This window comes from Parambassis ranga, chromosome 12 (assembly GCF_900634625.1).
Source record: "Parambassis ranga chromosome 12, fParRan2.1, whole genome shotgun sequence".
Classification (NCBI taxonomy): Eukaryota; Metazoa; Chordata; class Actinopteri; family Ambassidae; genus Parambassis; species Parambassis ranga.
The window spans coordinates 2,390,629-2,404,903 of NC_041032.1; the positions used below are offsets into that span (position 1 = coordinate 2,390,629).

The 14,275-nt window shown below is 41.0% G+C and overlaps 1 protein-coding gene across 5 annotated transcripts in view; it reads right to left on the reverse strand.

Moving 5' to 3' along the window:
* tcf4 (transcription factor 4) overlaps positions 1-14,275 on the reverse strand; it is a 148,555-nt gene that overhangs the window by 95,313 nt on the left and 38,967 nt on the right. For all 5 annotated transcript variants that reach the window (XM_028417384.1, XM_028417383.1, XM_028417386.1 and 2 more), the window contains 2 exons: positions 12,179-12,234; positions 11,702-11,777 (listed from right to left, as the gene is read on the reverse strand). In XM_028417384.1, coding sequence (XP_028273185.1) covers positions 11,702-11,777; positions 12,179-12,234 — 132 coding nt within the window. The remainder of the gene's footprint in view (positions 1-11,701; positions 11,778-12,178; positions 12,235-14,275) is intronic.

The following is a 14,275-nucleotide window of genomic DNA, read 5'->3' on the forward strand; positions in this document are numbered from 1 at the left end:
AATCTGCACAGTGAAGACAACTGCAGCAAAGCTTGAGGAACATTTATCCTCCAGAAACTGGCACTTTTCTGTAAAGCACACACACACACCACACACACACACACACAGACAGTGTGCCTGTTACCTAAAAATCTTGCTACAGGAAACATCTGTTCAGACAAAACAGACACGTTCAGTTTAGACAAAACCACAAAGACAGCACCTCTACGTACACACACACACACACACTGCTGTAACAGATATAATGAAGAAACTGTAAGATATTTAGTTTTTCTAAAAACTGTAATGTAACTCGTTACGATGAACATCTTTGAGAGTGTGAATGCTGGCTGCAGATGTCATCTCATGCATCACAACACCATGGATCGTTACACTGCAGCGTGCAGTGCAGTGTTGTTATGTCAGACTTTCAAATAACAGGTCAGTACACACTGATCAGCAGTGAGGGGTCAAAGGTCAGGTATGCGGCAGCTCCCTCTTGAGGTGGCAGAGAGACAGACAGTTGCTCAGTGGCACGCAAACAAGGCGGAAGAGAAGAGAAGAGACAATAAAAAAGAAGGAGAGGGGCGGGAAAGCAGAAGGTGAATAAAGGAGGAAGAGAGAGAGAGAAGGGGAGACATGAGGAGAAAAGATAAAAAAAGATTCAGAAAAATGATTGCATTGAGGATTGTACACTTACGCCCAACTCGCCACTTACTGTTTTGAGGGAGTTCCAAATAAATGACCCCAACAGTTAGTCTTATCTATTAAAAAATGCATTCAAGATGTGCCAGGTTCATCAGGAACACGCGTGCACACAGACACAAGACACATTTTTCACTTTTCAACATCCAAATGTTGAGTTCATCTGAACAAACGACTGGTTTGTTTCACAATTTTCACTTTTTTTTAGTCCTCTGTTGGTTCTTTTTGGATACCTCTCTCTTTCCAGGACACACACACACACACAGTCACACACACACACAGCCAGTTTCACAACAAAGACTGAGACTGTGCCATGCTGCTGCAGAGGGGGCAGTGCCACGTTGGCAAAGCCCAGGGGGCAACTGCTATCTCGTGCCAACACTTCACACACACACAAACACACAGAGAAACATATCAGTATTCCAGTCGACTCCTTCTCCTGCTTTGTGCGGCTTCGTGTTCGACACCCCGCGTGCTTTTTCTATAGAAACTAAATTACAAATGTTTCGATTTAACGTGATAAAATTTCGACACAATTACACAGGAACATTTTATGAACATTTTGTTTACACCGTTTTATTTATAGCATCAATTTAACATGCACCAGAGTCTGTGTGTTATGAGTAGCAGCAGCAGCAGCTTTTAATTCACGTGTAGTTTTAATCAAAACATTGTAAAATAACTGGGATTATTATTATTCAGTGCATCATGTTAAATGTATTTTGGAATACCTCTTAGGAGACATTATCGGGAGGTCTGAAGCTGACATACAGACAGCACTTTACAGAGATTATCCTGCTTAAACCTGAACAAAACCATCTAATCTGAGGACTTTTACTCTTCCTATGGATTAACATGCACTCTACATCTCTCTTTGTCTTTTATCTAGTGCAATACAGTTTCTACTTTCTACTTTTCACCTCATACTTCATATATTCAATTCCAAGAATTTTGACAGTGAATGTGGATTACCTGCTTTGTTTTTATTTAGAGTGACTGGACAAGATAAATACATCCCCGGCTTGTATAATGGACTGAATTAAGATTTTTTTTTGATACATTAATCCACAGGAAGCACAATTTAACTAAAGTAGTTTTTTCCATTTTATCTCACTGATGTGCTTTAAATATAAGTTTGATGATGATGACATCAACAACAAGACACCACATCAGCCATCACACCTGACCAAGTAGACACTGATATATACAGAGCAGCCTAATAAAACACTCTGAACAGACATGCAGATTAAACTGACATCACGTCGTTGAATATTGTTATTACAAAGGCTGAATACAATAACGACCCGCTGCTGCGGAGTGAAGAGCAAAATATCACTATTATCTGTGTTCAGGTGCTAAACCACAGATACTGCTATCTGTCAGAATCATCATCACACACACACACACCACACACGTTCAGAGTGATAAGCTCTTGGTGAAGCACTGACTCTAGTTTGCACAGGTGTGCATCCCAATCCCCCAAAGGGAGGAACTCTTCATCACATGTTTCTCTTTTTGTAACATAGATGTACTGACTTTTAACCAAATCATTCATCGGGAAATTACAAATGCTGCGAACAAAGGCACTATGAGACCTGCAGAGAAAGAGAATCAAAAAAATCATGTGACGTCATAGCCACATTCTGACAGGCTCAATGATCCCTTCCTCACTTATTACTGTGAACTGTGTGGAATTACAGGATAAGGTCAGTCATAGAGGGCGGCAAGGTGGTGCAGTGGTTAGCAAGAGGGTTCCTCTGCCTGCCAAAGGGGTTTCTTCAGGTACTCCGGCTTCCTCATACATACAAAAAACATGCACGCTAGGCTTATGGCCCATGATCCAGTACAGGACAAAACAGGCTGAGAAAATGGATGGATCTTTAAAAATAGGTCCAATCTGAAGCAAACTCCAAATACAAAATCAACGAAGAAGCCTGAAAAAAGCAGACCATGACACACACACACACACAGAGACCTGTTTGAAACAGTAAAGAATACTTAGATGTGTGCCTCAACACAGACATTTCCTCCTAGCTTAACATATATGAAATGAAACACACACACACACGTTCTACCTCCCCAACAAAATAATATGGAGTGTATAGAGGATTTATATCAGGCTCAGAAAAGCCAAGAAATGCTGTATTGTGCCAATGAAGCATGTAATGAACTTTCTCAAAGAAATCCCAGAAAACAAACATATTTCTTGAAACTGTGATGTGCCCACCGCGGCGTTCCTTTTCCTCTTCCGCCTCTCTCCATTCATATTTCACTCTTCTCTCTACCTGTCTGTCTCCATGTCACTCTGCATGCTTTCCTGTAACTTTCTGCAGGCCTCTCTCTCTCCCTCTCCCTGACTCTCACTGCCTGTCTTCCTTTCATCTCTCGCCATCTGCCTTCCTCCATCTAACTCTTCCTCTCTCTCTTCCTCTCTTCTTGTCTCTCTCTCTCTCTCTCTCTCTCTCTCCCTCCCACCCCTCCTGCTAGTCTCACTAAAAACTTGGCAGTGATCCCCGTCGTGTTTTTTTTTTTTCTCTCTCCACTACTCGTTTGGGGGATTGCGAATGAATGCGATCCAATCTAGACCTCGGCTAAGAGACATGAATTTTCATTAATTACAACCTTGTCAGCAAAAGCATTATGGGAGCTGAATATGAAAATGCTAATGAGGAGAGCTCATTTGCATATTTTTCTTTGTTGGAATGTCATTAATTATTACGTTTTATGATGATGAATGCAGCTGTCGATGGCTGGCCCTCCATGCCTAATTAGCTATCAGAAAATCCTCCGATCAAAAAAATGGATAGGGATCCCAAACTTGCTAACATCTTCTGTTTTAATGTAACCTTACATTTCCCAACTGTGTCTCCTCCCACTGCCCCTTTACCTTACTCTTCCTATCACCTTTTTTCTCCCCCATTTACTTCCTGACTCTGGATGCAGGCTGTCACTGTAAATCTTTAATCTGTGTTCAGTGTCGAGAGTCAACCTCGGCCTCAACAACACAAAATTATATATTATTATCTTGTTGTCACTTGTCCAACCCGTCTATACATGGCCCTGTAGCTAAGCCTTCCATTGGAGTTACAGCTCTTTTGCAGAGTTCTAAATGATCTTTTTAGCCATAATTACTTTAGATAAATAAGCTTTATATCCTTATCTGAGTTTTAGGGCCTTTAGTGCTGGACTGAACATTAACTTTAGCCCAGAATCATCATTTGAGGCTAATGAGAAATTTTATTACATGTTGCTTTTTTAGGGGTTTTGTAACTAATCCCAGATTATTGTATTCTTTTCATTTATGTTTTTGTAATATAGTATTCATTTTACCTGATGTAGATGCCCGGATGGCACTTTTGATACAGGTGCTTTCTTTCATGGATCTTTAGACTTTACTTATTTAGGATTGGACATTTTGGGATGTGTATGTGTGTCTAGGCCATAGCTAACCCAGCTAATTACAATGAAACCTGCTGCTTGTATAACAGCGACTATTAAACAGGACAAAACTGTAGTCATTTAGAATAGTAGAAATTATTGTTTTTTCTTAAGAAATAGGAGTTAGGAGTCAATAAATGTGCTAAAGAGTTAGCTTCTCTGATTATGTTTCCATTATCTTTCCGACACTTGAAGAGCAAACCAATCACCTAACTAACTAATCAGATACAACTGCCTCTGCTTCTGCTGAGATAAAATAAAAGTTCAACACATGGATAATCAGTCATTTGTGGCCACTGCTTCTCATGAGCTGGTGACTTCCAATATGGCTGCCAGAAGCCCCGTTACCTCACCTGAGAGTCTGACTGTCCTTATCTGTTTACCTCTGTTTCTTCTTCCTTCCATCTCCCTTTTTCCATTGTCTAAAAAGAGTAACAATGAAGACTTCACAAATCCCCCCCTCCAAAAAGCTACTAACGAACACCCCCCACCCCTCACTTGGCTTAATGAATGCCAGGCTTAATTAGAGCACCATGATGTCAGACGCATTAATTATCAGTTGGCTTCGTTTCAGAAAACATACTGTCTCTTTCTCTGTCTTTCTCTCTCCCTGTCTATCTGTCCCTGTTAGTTTCATTCTGCATCTGTTTTTCTCTTTGTCTCTTTTTAATTCGCTCTATTCCCTGTTTAAACTCCTAATCTTGAACTCAAACTTACAACAAAAGAGAATGTGTTTTCAGATTTACACCAATTTACGACTCGGTTCTAAATATTTTACAATGCTCCATCATTTGTCGTCTGGAATACATGATGATGTTGCTGATGAAGAAGAAAGACAAATGTCTTCCAGAGGTTGACTTATATATAATATGATGCATTAATAAAATATCATAATGTATACTATTACTAATATAAAGTTATGGTAGTAACAACCTTTTTCCACAGAAATATCACACACACTGATGCATTGGAAATGTGTTGTAAAACCAAAACAATGTACAAAAGGGGCTCAAAAAGATCATTAAACAACCAGTGCTAGCACGGGGACTTGGACTGACATACAGTAGATAAGGCTAGTGTTTTGTTATAAAGAGAAATATTTGAGAAAAAGCCCTTGTTTTTTTGTCTGGCCGTGCAACAAGCACAGTGGATTCTGTGTGCTGAAGCTTTATTTGCACCTCTTCTTTCTGTCTTTGTGTTAGACTATCTGAGATTCAGGGATCATTTTAGTGCTAGTACTGGAAGTATTACAAAGGTGCAGCACTGAAACTCGTCTGTGGGTGTAACTGTATCTTTACATGTACCCAGGATACTATGAAATGTTTTAAGACGTCCCAGCCTTCATCTGTGTAACATACTAACAAGTGGTACAACCTGTTACTTTCAACCTATTTACAGAAAGTTCACACATCAAAGTACAAATTGCACCCAACTGAGCATGTGATAAAAACACTGTTTTTAATTAGCTTTTGTCCAACCTGCCATTCCCTCAAACCCATGTTCACAACCCACTTTGTCCTGTCCGGCAGGGTCATGGGAGCTTGGAGCCCATCCCAGCTGTCAATGGACAAGAGGGTTGGGTTGGGTTACACCCTGGATGGGTCCACCAGTACATTGCAGGGCTAACATGGGGAGACCTGTCTCAGTCACACTAACACCCACAACCAATACTGGAGAACCCAGAGAAAAGCCGCACAGGCACAGGGAGAACAACCACAGCCTCAGCCAAATTCAACACCTGGCCACAGGGATTTGCTGCCATTCTACCTCAAGACCATTAGCGGGGTAGGCCACTGAGTTTGTGTGATGAAGGCTAGCTGGATGAACGTGACATAGTGGTCCTAACACCTCTCTGAGAAAGGATGCTACAAGAACCACATAGTCTAAATGTTTTTGGCACCATCATATTAAGCATGAAGACAGACCCGTACCAATAAACTATGAAAATAACATTATAGGTACTGAAAAATAGAGATTTTTTCCTTTAAGGCTTGCAATCCGAATACAATCCCTGTGTGATAAAATACAGTTCATCTCTGGCCTCTGGGAGCCACAGTTATAACTGAAGAGCTCTTCCTCGCTCTCTCTCTCTCGCTCACAATAAACATACTGTTTAATGCTGCACATCTCTATCTCCCTCTCTCTCACCTCTTACACACAAACAAGCACTCTCTCTCCACCACACACACACACACACACACACACAGCACACACACCGTAGCGTGGCTGGCCAGATGGGACTCTTCCACATGACCAAGCCGATCAATCAACACTGAAGGGCCCAGGTGCTACTACGCACCATTTCACAGTCTGTCACACACACACACAAACACACACACAAGTTGTACACACACATAGCAGCAGAGACATGCAGAGATAGAAAGATAAAGGACACACACAGAGTGAGAGGAAAACGCACACACACACACACACACACAGTGTAACATGAGTGACCCAAGCTTGGTCTCTAGGGGCCTCATCTGGATGGATGACAGAGGATGAAGAAGACAGACCAACCGATGGAAAGACAGATACACAACTAAAAAGATAGACACATATAGATAGATAGATAGATAGATAGATAGATAGATAGATAGATAGATAGATAGATAGATAGATAGATAGATAGATAGATAGATAGATGTTTGAACTTCCCACCATTCATACACATATTGGCGCTGACATTTTTGATATATTTAGTTTAACCCAATACTTTGGTGACTGAATACCTACAATTAGCCTCTTAGCTTTAGTATGTTAGCAGGAAAGATATGCACATTCAAAGGACCGGTAGGAGGCTGGGAGTGACACCTGCCTCTAAAATGAATAGCTATTCTCTTTAACTACCTTCTTTTTCACACAGTGATAATTAACTCCATCCATTCTTAAATAAAACCATTCTTCACAAAGTACTCCAGGACACCCCCCCCTCCCCCTGATCAGGAACCCTGAAACGCTCACTGTTCACACCGTTCGTATTACATTTCCACCCTTCACCCCCTCGCCTTGACGAGACCTATTATTACTATGTCAGATCTAATTACACAGACAATTTACAAGTGATACACAGCCCCTTCAAAACAATAATATACTAAATACTCCACCGTGGCTTACATTGTGCGTCCGCGTTAATGCAGCGAAGTCAATGCAGCGCTAATCAATTTATGACATCCATTGAAAAAAATATGAGACGGGGGCTGGTTTAGTTTCAATCAGTAGAGACAATGGGAGGAAAAATCACTGAGTTACAATGATTAAAGTAGCTCATGTGTCATCATGTGACCTAATTAAACCTACATCATGTGATAACAAGGGGCTCAGGGTTCCAAAGGCTTGTTAAGAGTTTGTAGTTTTTCAGTTTGATCACTGGGATCACTCCCTTCTTTCCTCTGTGTTTAAACATTCTAAGCACAAAGAGCCAGATTCAGCTCAGGGAGACAGGGGGACGACCTTGGCACCGCACCCAGCTGAGGTGAGGGGCTCCTAGGGCAAGGAGGCAGAGGAGAGTGGGCGAAGGAGGAAAGGATGATGGAGAGATGATGTATAGTCAAAGAGGAGAAAATAAATAAATATAGGAAGATAGGAAGAACTGTGAGAAAAAAGAAAAGGAAAGAAAAAAGTTACAGAAAGAAAAATAATATATATAAAAAAAGAAGGACTGAACAAAGGACAGGTGACAAAAAAAACCAAAACAATAGATGAATAAAATGTGCTGGAAGAACAAGAAAGAGAAAGACGGATATGTATTTCTATATAAAGTGTCCAGATGTGACCTCCTCAGAGGGGGTCCAGCCTCATGGCTCAACACTCATTAATAAGGTCGCACAGAGGTGAGACAGACGGCTGACTCACTGCATTTCAACACAAACAGCAAGAGGAAGAGGCGGGAGTCAAGATCACCAGGTTTATACACAGCGTTTATATACTGTACACTTCTGCTTAATGCTGCATTGTTTGGGGAAAATAGAGCACAGGTTTTTGAAACTGAGTGATATATCAGTCACTAATACGTCCTTCCCTGTTATCATTTTATATTTCTAGCAAGATAAGGATCAAAAACTACTTTTATTTTCTTTTCTTTTTTACAGTTAGCAGGTAGCTCAACAGTTGTTGTTGCTCCTCATACTGGGTTTGCAATGTTTGAGCCTACCCCAACTAGACAGCATGGCACGATGCTCTAGTATTAGCAGTCTGGTCACCTCACCGCTTTGACGGCTATCTTAGCAGAAATACATGCATGATAATATATATACAATATACATATATACAATATATGTACTAATGTCTGTGGTCCCAGAATGAAGAATACATTATCCTTGAAACATGATGGTTTTTGTAGTTGTGAGTGAAATGCCTCAACTGTATACCAATATAGTTTCATGTTTACATGTTTCTATTAGGATGAGGTTAACCCTTGCTTATTTTGATTTATCCATCATCTGGTCAAAATCTGGAAAAAGATTCTCCTTTGATATGCTGACACAATTTATGTATGTTGTATGTTGTTTTAACTAGAAACTGTGACACAGGATGAATATTTGGAGAGTTTTTGGGGACTCGTCCTCTATAAAAAAATCTTACATGACAGAATGAAAGCGGTGGAAGCTAAAATGAAGCGGTTGTGCATCAGAATGCGACTGATGCTACATCCGATCGTTTATTTATAACAGAACAGAATGTGCTTACAGGCTGAAACCACTGAGCCGCTCATTTACTATGTAGGTGACAGTTACAGTGTGTGTGTGTGTGTGTGTGTGTAAGGGGGGGGGGGGGTAACCAGGGTGGTGCACCTGCTCTGTAAAGCAACTACACACAGGTATTCACACTGTGTAACCACATGTACGCACACATACACACATGAAAGCTAGTATCACACAATCGTTTACACACGCACGTTAAAAGCGTTGCACACGCCGATACACAAAACGTCAAAATGAAAGCTGCACTGTGCACATTAAGACATTTAGACAAAAATAAAAGTACAAAAAAGAGAAAAAAGAATTATCGGGTGAAGACACAACACATGACAAGGTGAACTTGAACACACACAAGCACACACAAAGAAACGCACACCCCTACGTTTGACCACAGTATAGCACACACGCACACAAGCTTACATCACAGACCCACATGCAGTAACCTTCCAACGTGTACAGACACACACACACAACACCACAAACCCACTACAAATTCACACAATAAATAATCATTTATACACACTTTTATATACACAAAAACATTTTTGCAAATGCTTCCACTTATGGACAAATATATATATGTAAGTACAGGTCCACATTCACACACATTTTTACAAATAGAACACACACACACACACACATCTTCTGCTTCTCATTGCTAGATCACACTGTGTGTGCACGCATGTGTGTGTGTGTGTGTGTGTGTGGCAGCAGATTAATCTAGTGGGGTCGCTGAGATGACACTAATCCCTTCGCTGATTATCTAGAGCATAACATCACTCTAATCTGTTGGTGGGGGGGGTTAAGAAAGACAGACAAGGTTAGAGTGAGGGAGAGAGGCTGCGTTCACACTCAACATGTTGAGGTTGGGTTCATTAAACTGATGTGTTTCATTCGTTAGTTTACCACACATCTCAAACACTAGCACAGTCCTAATGGGCTTTAAATCATTCTATATAATACTAGATTATGGGTAGAGGGGAAAAAAATGAAGTCCAAAAAGATGCTCATAGTATAGATACAAGTAAAATCTGTGTGTTACCAAAGCTTTGCAGGAAAGCTTCATGTGAGTCATTTGATCACCAGCCTGTCTGAGCTCATAACAAACTTCAGTCAAACAAAATGGAAATGATGAACATCATGTTCTGACAGCATCTGCGCATCCAAATGGAGAACACACGAAGTTCTGTCACAGAACACACACACACTGTCAGTCACATGCTCTGAACTGCTTTATTCTTTTCTTAACTAACTACACACTGTACATTTGGAGTTGATTATGATTGTGTCACATCCACCTGTAACAAGCAAAGCAAACAATCCACCACCTTAATAACAGCACATTAAAATGACCTATTACCATGCCAACCACCACTCAGCAACCATCACACAGCCACATACTGAATACCCACAAACCAAGTACAGTACTGCATTAATACAGGACTGGATAGAAAGATGCCTGTATCTATAATCACACACACAAAGACAAAGCCTACACACAACACACACAAACATTACAAACAATCTGATTGTAGCAAAACTGAGAAGTGACTCTGTCAAACCAGAACAGTCACAAGTAGAAAGTGAAGAGGCTTTTTTTTTTTTAGAAACCTCTTGGAAATGAACTTCATGTGTGTTTGTGTGTGTGTGTGTGTGTGTTCCATATCCCTGGCTGTCTCTGTCTCTTAGTGTTATCATTATCAAAGTAAATTGCAGCTCCCGTGTGCCAGATGAAGAATACAATATTTCCATTTCTGACTCTGCGTTGTCTGCTCCCTCTCTGCCTGTGCAGATACATACCATAATCACAACACTGTCACAACACATCGCACTCACAATGGATCATTCCAACCAGGGACACACCACTCGGAAGTTCTAACATACCTTTTGTTTTGTTTTGGGCATTTTTTTAACCAGGATTAGGCCAGAATTAATAATATGACACAACATTTTATAGAAACCATGGAATCATCTCACAATATGAATAAAAAAGAAAAAACTGTTATGGATATACTATGTGATGTTATTACTTCACAACCTTTGTCCTTATAATGTATATATTTTTGACTTATAGTAACTCGATACAAATGTTTTGTGTGACCTTTGTTTGCCAAATTCTAATCAGCCCATCCCTGAGTCCAAGTGGATGTTGGTGCCAGATGTGATGATGAATTCCTCCCAGGCTTTCTGGAGATATCGCATTTACGGATGGACGGACGGACACCCCAAAAAACATAATGCCTCCTGCCATGGCTGTCGCTGGCACAGACAGTATAAGGATACACAAAACGCACACCTGTTTATAACTTCCAAATGTAAAGTTTCACAAGAGAACGTGTGAGTACTAACTAAATGAGAGGAAGACACAGGGAGCAGGTAGTCAGATAGCTAAGAGCTGACATCTTCCATATTTGATGCGTCCAGTCAAAGGTAATTAAGCTCTGTGCAGAGTGTGTGTGTGTGTGTTAGTACAGCTGCATGTGTGTTTCAGTGATTATATGTCTGTGTGAGTGAGTGAGAGAGGGAGAGGCAGATTATCTGTGTCAGTGGCCATTTGCTCACAACTGGCACCACATCGGAGAGAGCCAGAGGCAGAGAGCATCATGGGTAAATGAGCACACACTGCCTGGCGTTCTTCCACACTGTGGACCAAGAGAGAAAGACGGAGAGAGAGAGAGAGAGAGAAACTGCATGGCCAGATGACCTGTCTCCTCCAGTGTACTCTAGTGTTTCACTAATTCTCTGCAGACACACACACACACACACACACACACTGTCAGAACACAACCAAGCAGGCAATCCAAAGTTGATGGCAGGGAAGAAGTAGACTATAAAATCATACACACACACACACACATATATATACTTAGATTGGACTGTACCTGCTAGCCTGGAGTTAGCGTACGGAGGTGAGAGGCTGTCGTGTGATGCCATGTATTGAGACCCTTCTGCATAACTCTGGAGAGGGAGACAGAGAATGCAATTATTTCCTTATTTCACCTTACTAACAGCATCATCTGTCGCAGACACACAGATACTGCGGCATGACCTCATCATAGCCTTTCAAGGTTTCTTTTCATACACAGCTGCAGAGGGGCCACCTGCTTTCCATGTCATCATCCCAGTAAATGGCCGTTATCACTTCCTATTACCAGGGGCCCTTGAATACCTTAGATTCAGCTTAATATTAACTGCCAATATTGATCAAATCTGTTCTGAAACAAAGCAAACAAATAAAAATAAATAAAATGAAATAAAAACTGTACCAGTATCGGTACATATCTTTACATACAGATTTGCCTGGAGACCACAAGCGTCACATTTCATTTCTAATACTAACAGTTGTTGCCATTTGTTACCTTGGAAGAACGGCTTCCACTCGCCCATGATGCTGCACCCGTCCTCTCCTCCATATCTGCACGAGAGAGGGACAAACAAAGAGGAGCACATATTAATACTTAAATTATAGGAGACGAATAACAACACAGCATTACAAGGAGTCTAGGGTCACTTTAGGGGACAGCATTTAGTCACATTTCCTTATGTGGAGACTGGAAAGTTAAAGGAAGTCAGGGATAGACAGGAAACCAACAAGCAGAAAAATACCTCCTTTAAAGATTATTTTCCACACAACAGTAATAACTAGTAATGCATTTATTTTTGACATGCAAAACATCTCCAGAATTGCATTTTAATCGCTCGCATAATCAATATATTGCATCACAAACATGTACTTAACAACACTTTATATTATTACTGTACCGTGTCTACAATCAACTGCAGTCGCATAAATCCTTATATCTCCGTGCGTCATGTCATTAAATATTATCGATTATGATTAGAGCCTTTAATGTGTCTGTGCAAAATTTAATAGTCCTTTAAGCCTCCTACAGACCACTAATCCTACTGTCATCAGACTGGATCAGGATGTCACATTTGACAAGTCGGTTCCTGATAATGGTGCTATGCAAAGTCAGGGATCACCTGAATCGTTGTTGATAGAGATACAACACAAGTGTGTAACCGAACTTTATGGTAGACCACCTGAAAATCAGAGCTCGGACAGGCATTCAACACTGTAACTTTACTGCTGTAGCACTGTCCCTGAGACAGGAAGGAGTCTATTTTGTACATGGCAGGTAGATCCGCTCACCCAAGTTGCGTGAAATGTGCGAACGTTGTCTCTCATACAGCACGCGCACACTCACAGTCGTCTCACGCATTGTAATGCACAAATCTCTCTTCAATAGGCCCTCCATTGTGTCAGCCTGTGTATAGTGAGGAGCTTACACTCATTGTCGAGTCATTTGGAATGTCAGCTTATCTCTGTGAATGTGTGTGTGTGAGGGCAACAGACATAAACTGGTTCGGTTACAAAAAGCCTTGTGGAATCAATCCAAAAGTTGCTACCTTTACAGGAAGTACCTTTAGGCTACGTATTTGTAGAATAAAACAACAAAGAACAAACAAATGTAGATTATACAACATTAAAAAAACACGCACAAAGGGACAATGTTAAATTGAAATGTGTAAAGCACTAACAATCCAATCACTGCATTAGGAAATGTATTAAATCATTTTGCTCAAAATGGATTTAAATAATCCATCATTTTAGGGGGACACACAGAAATCTGGGGATTTCAGAGAAGTTTCTCAGAGACTCTGAATGCTCAAAGGTCAAACTTAACACAGAGGATAAAAGTCAAATGCACCTCATCATCTCAGGTAAAACTTTGGAAACGGATTTTAGAGGGAAGGTCGCATGGGGTTGCGGGTGTTAGAACAGCAGCCTCACAGCAAAAAAAGGTTCCTGATTGGAATCTGGCTCGGGCCTGCCTGTGTGGGTTTTCTCTGGGTATACTCCTGGGCTTCATCCCACATACCAAAGACATGCATGTTAGAATAACATGCACTGGCAACACAAACTGTGCAAATAATGCCCGTCCACAGAAGTGGAGCAGAGGGGGGAAATGAATTAAAGGTTGGAGAAAAAAAAAGTTTGAGGAGAGCTGGACCAAAAGCAGGAGAAGTGGCAGGATGGAGAGGAAGAGGATGAGGAGGACTGCAATTAAAGGAAGCCTCCTTCTCCTTCTTCTATACTGAAGGAAGGTAAGATTGGATGAGAGGGAGAAGAGGAAAAGAAGGAGAGAAAAATACAAGTTGGTGTGCAGGAGTTGAAAGATGTGGAGAAGGAGGAGAGAAGGAGGCATCCATGTGTCCTGCACCTGATAAGGCCTCCGATTGAGGGCTATAAATTACACAAGAGAGAGGGAGAATTTACACACAAGCAGGGAAACACACTCTTATAGGCACACATACATACCTCTCTCTCTCTTTCCCTCTCTCTCTCTCTCACACACACAAACACAGTGCAGGTTATCTATCATCAGTTAATGAACTTAGACTGACAGACAGCCCCATGTCTCTCACACTGATCCTATTAAGACCTGCCTGAC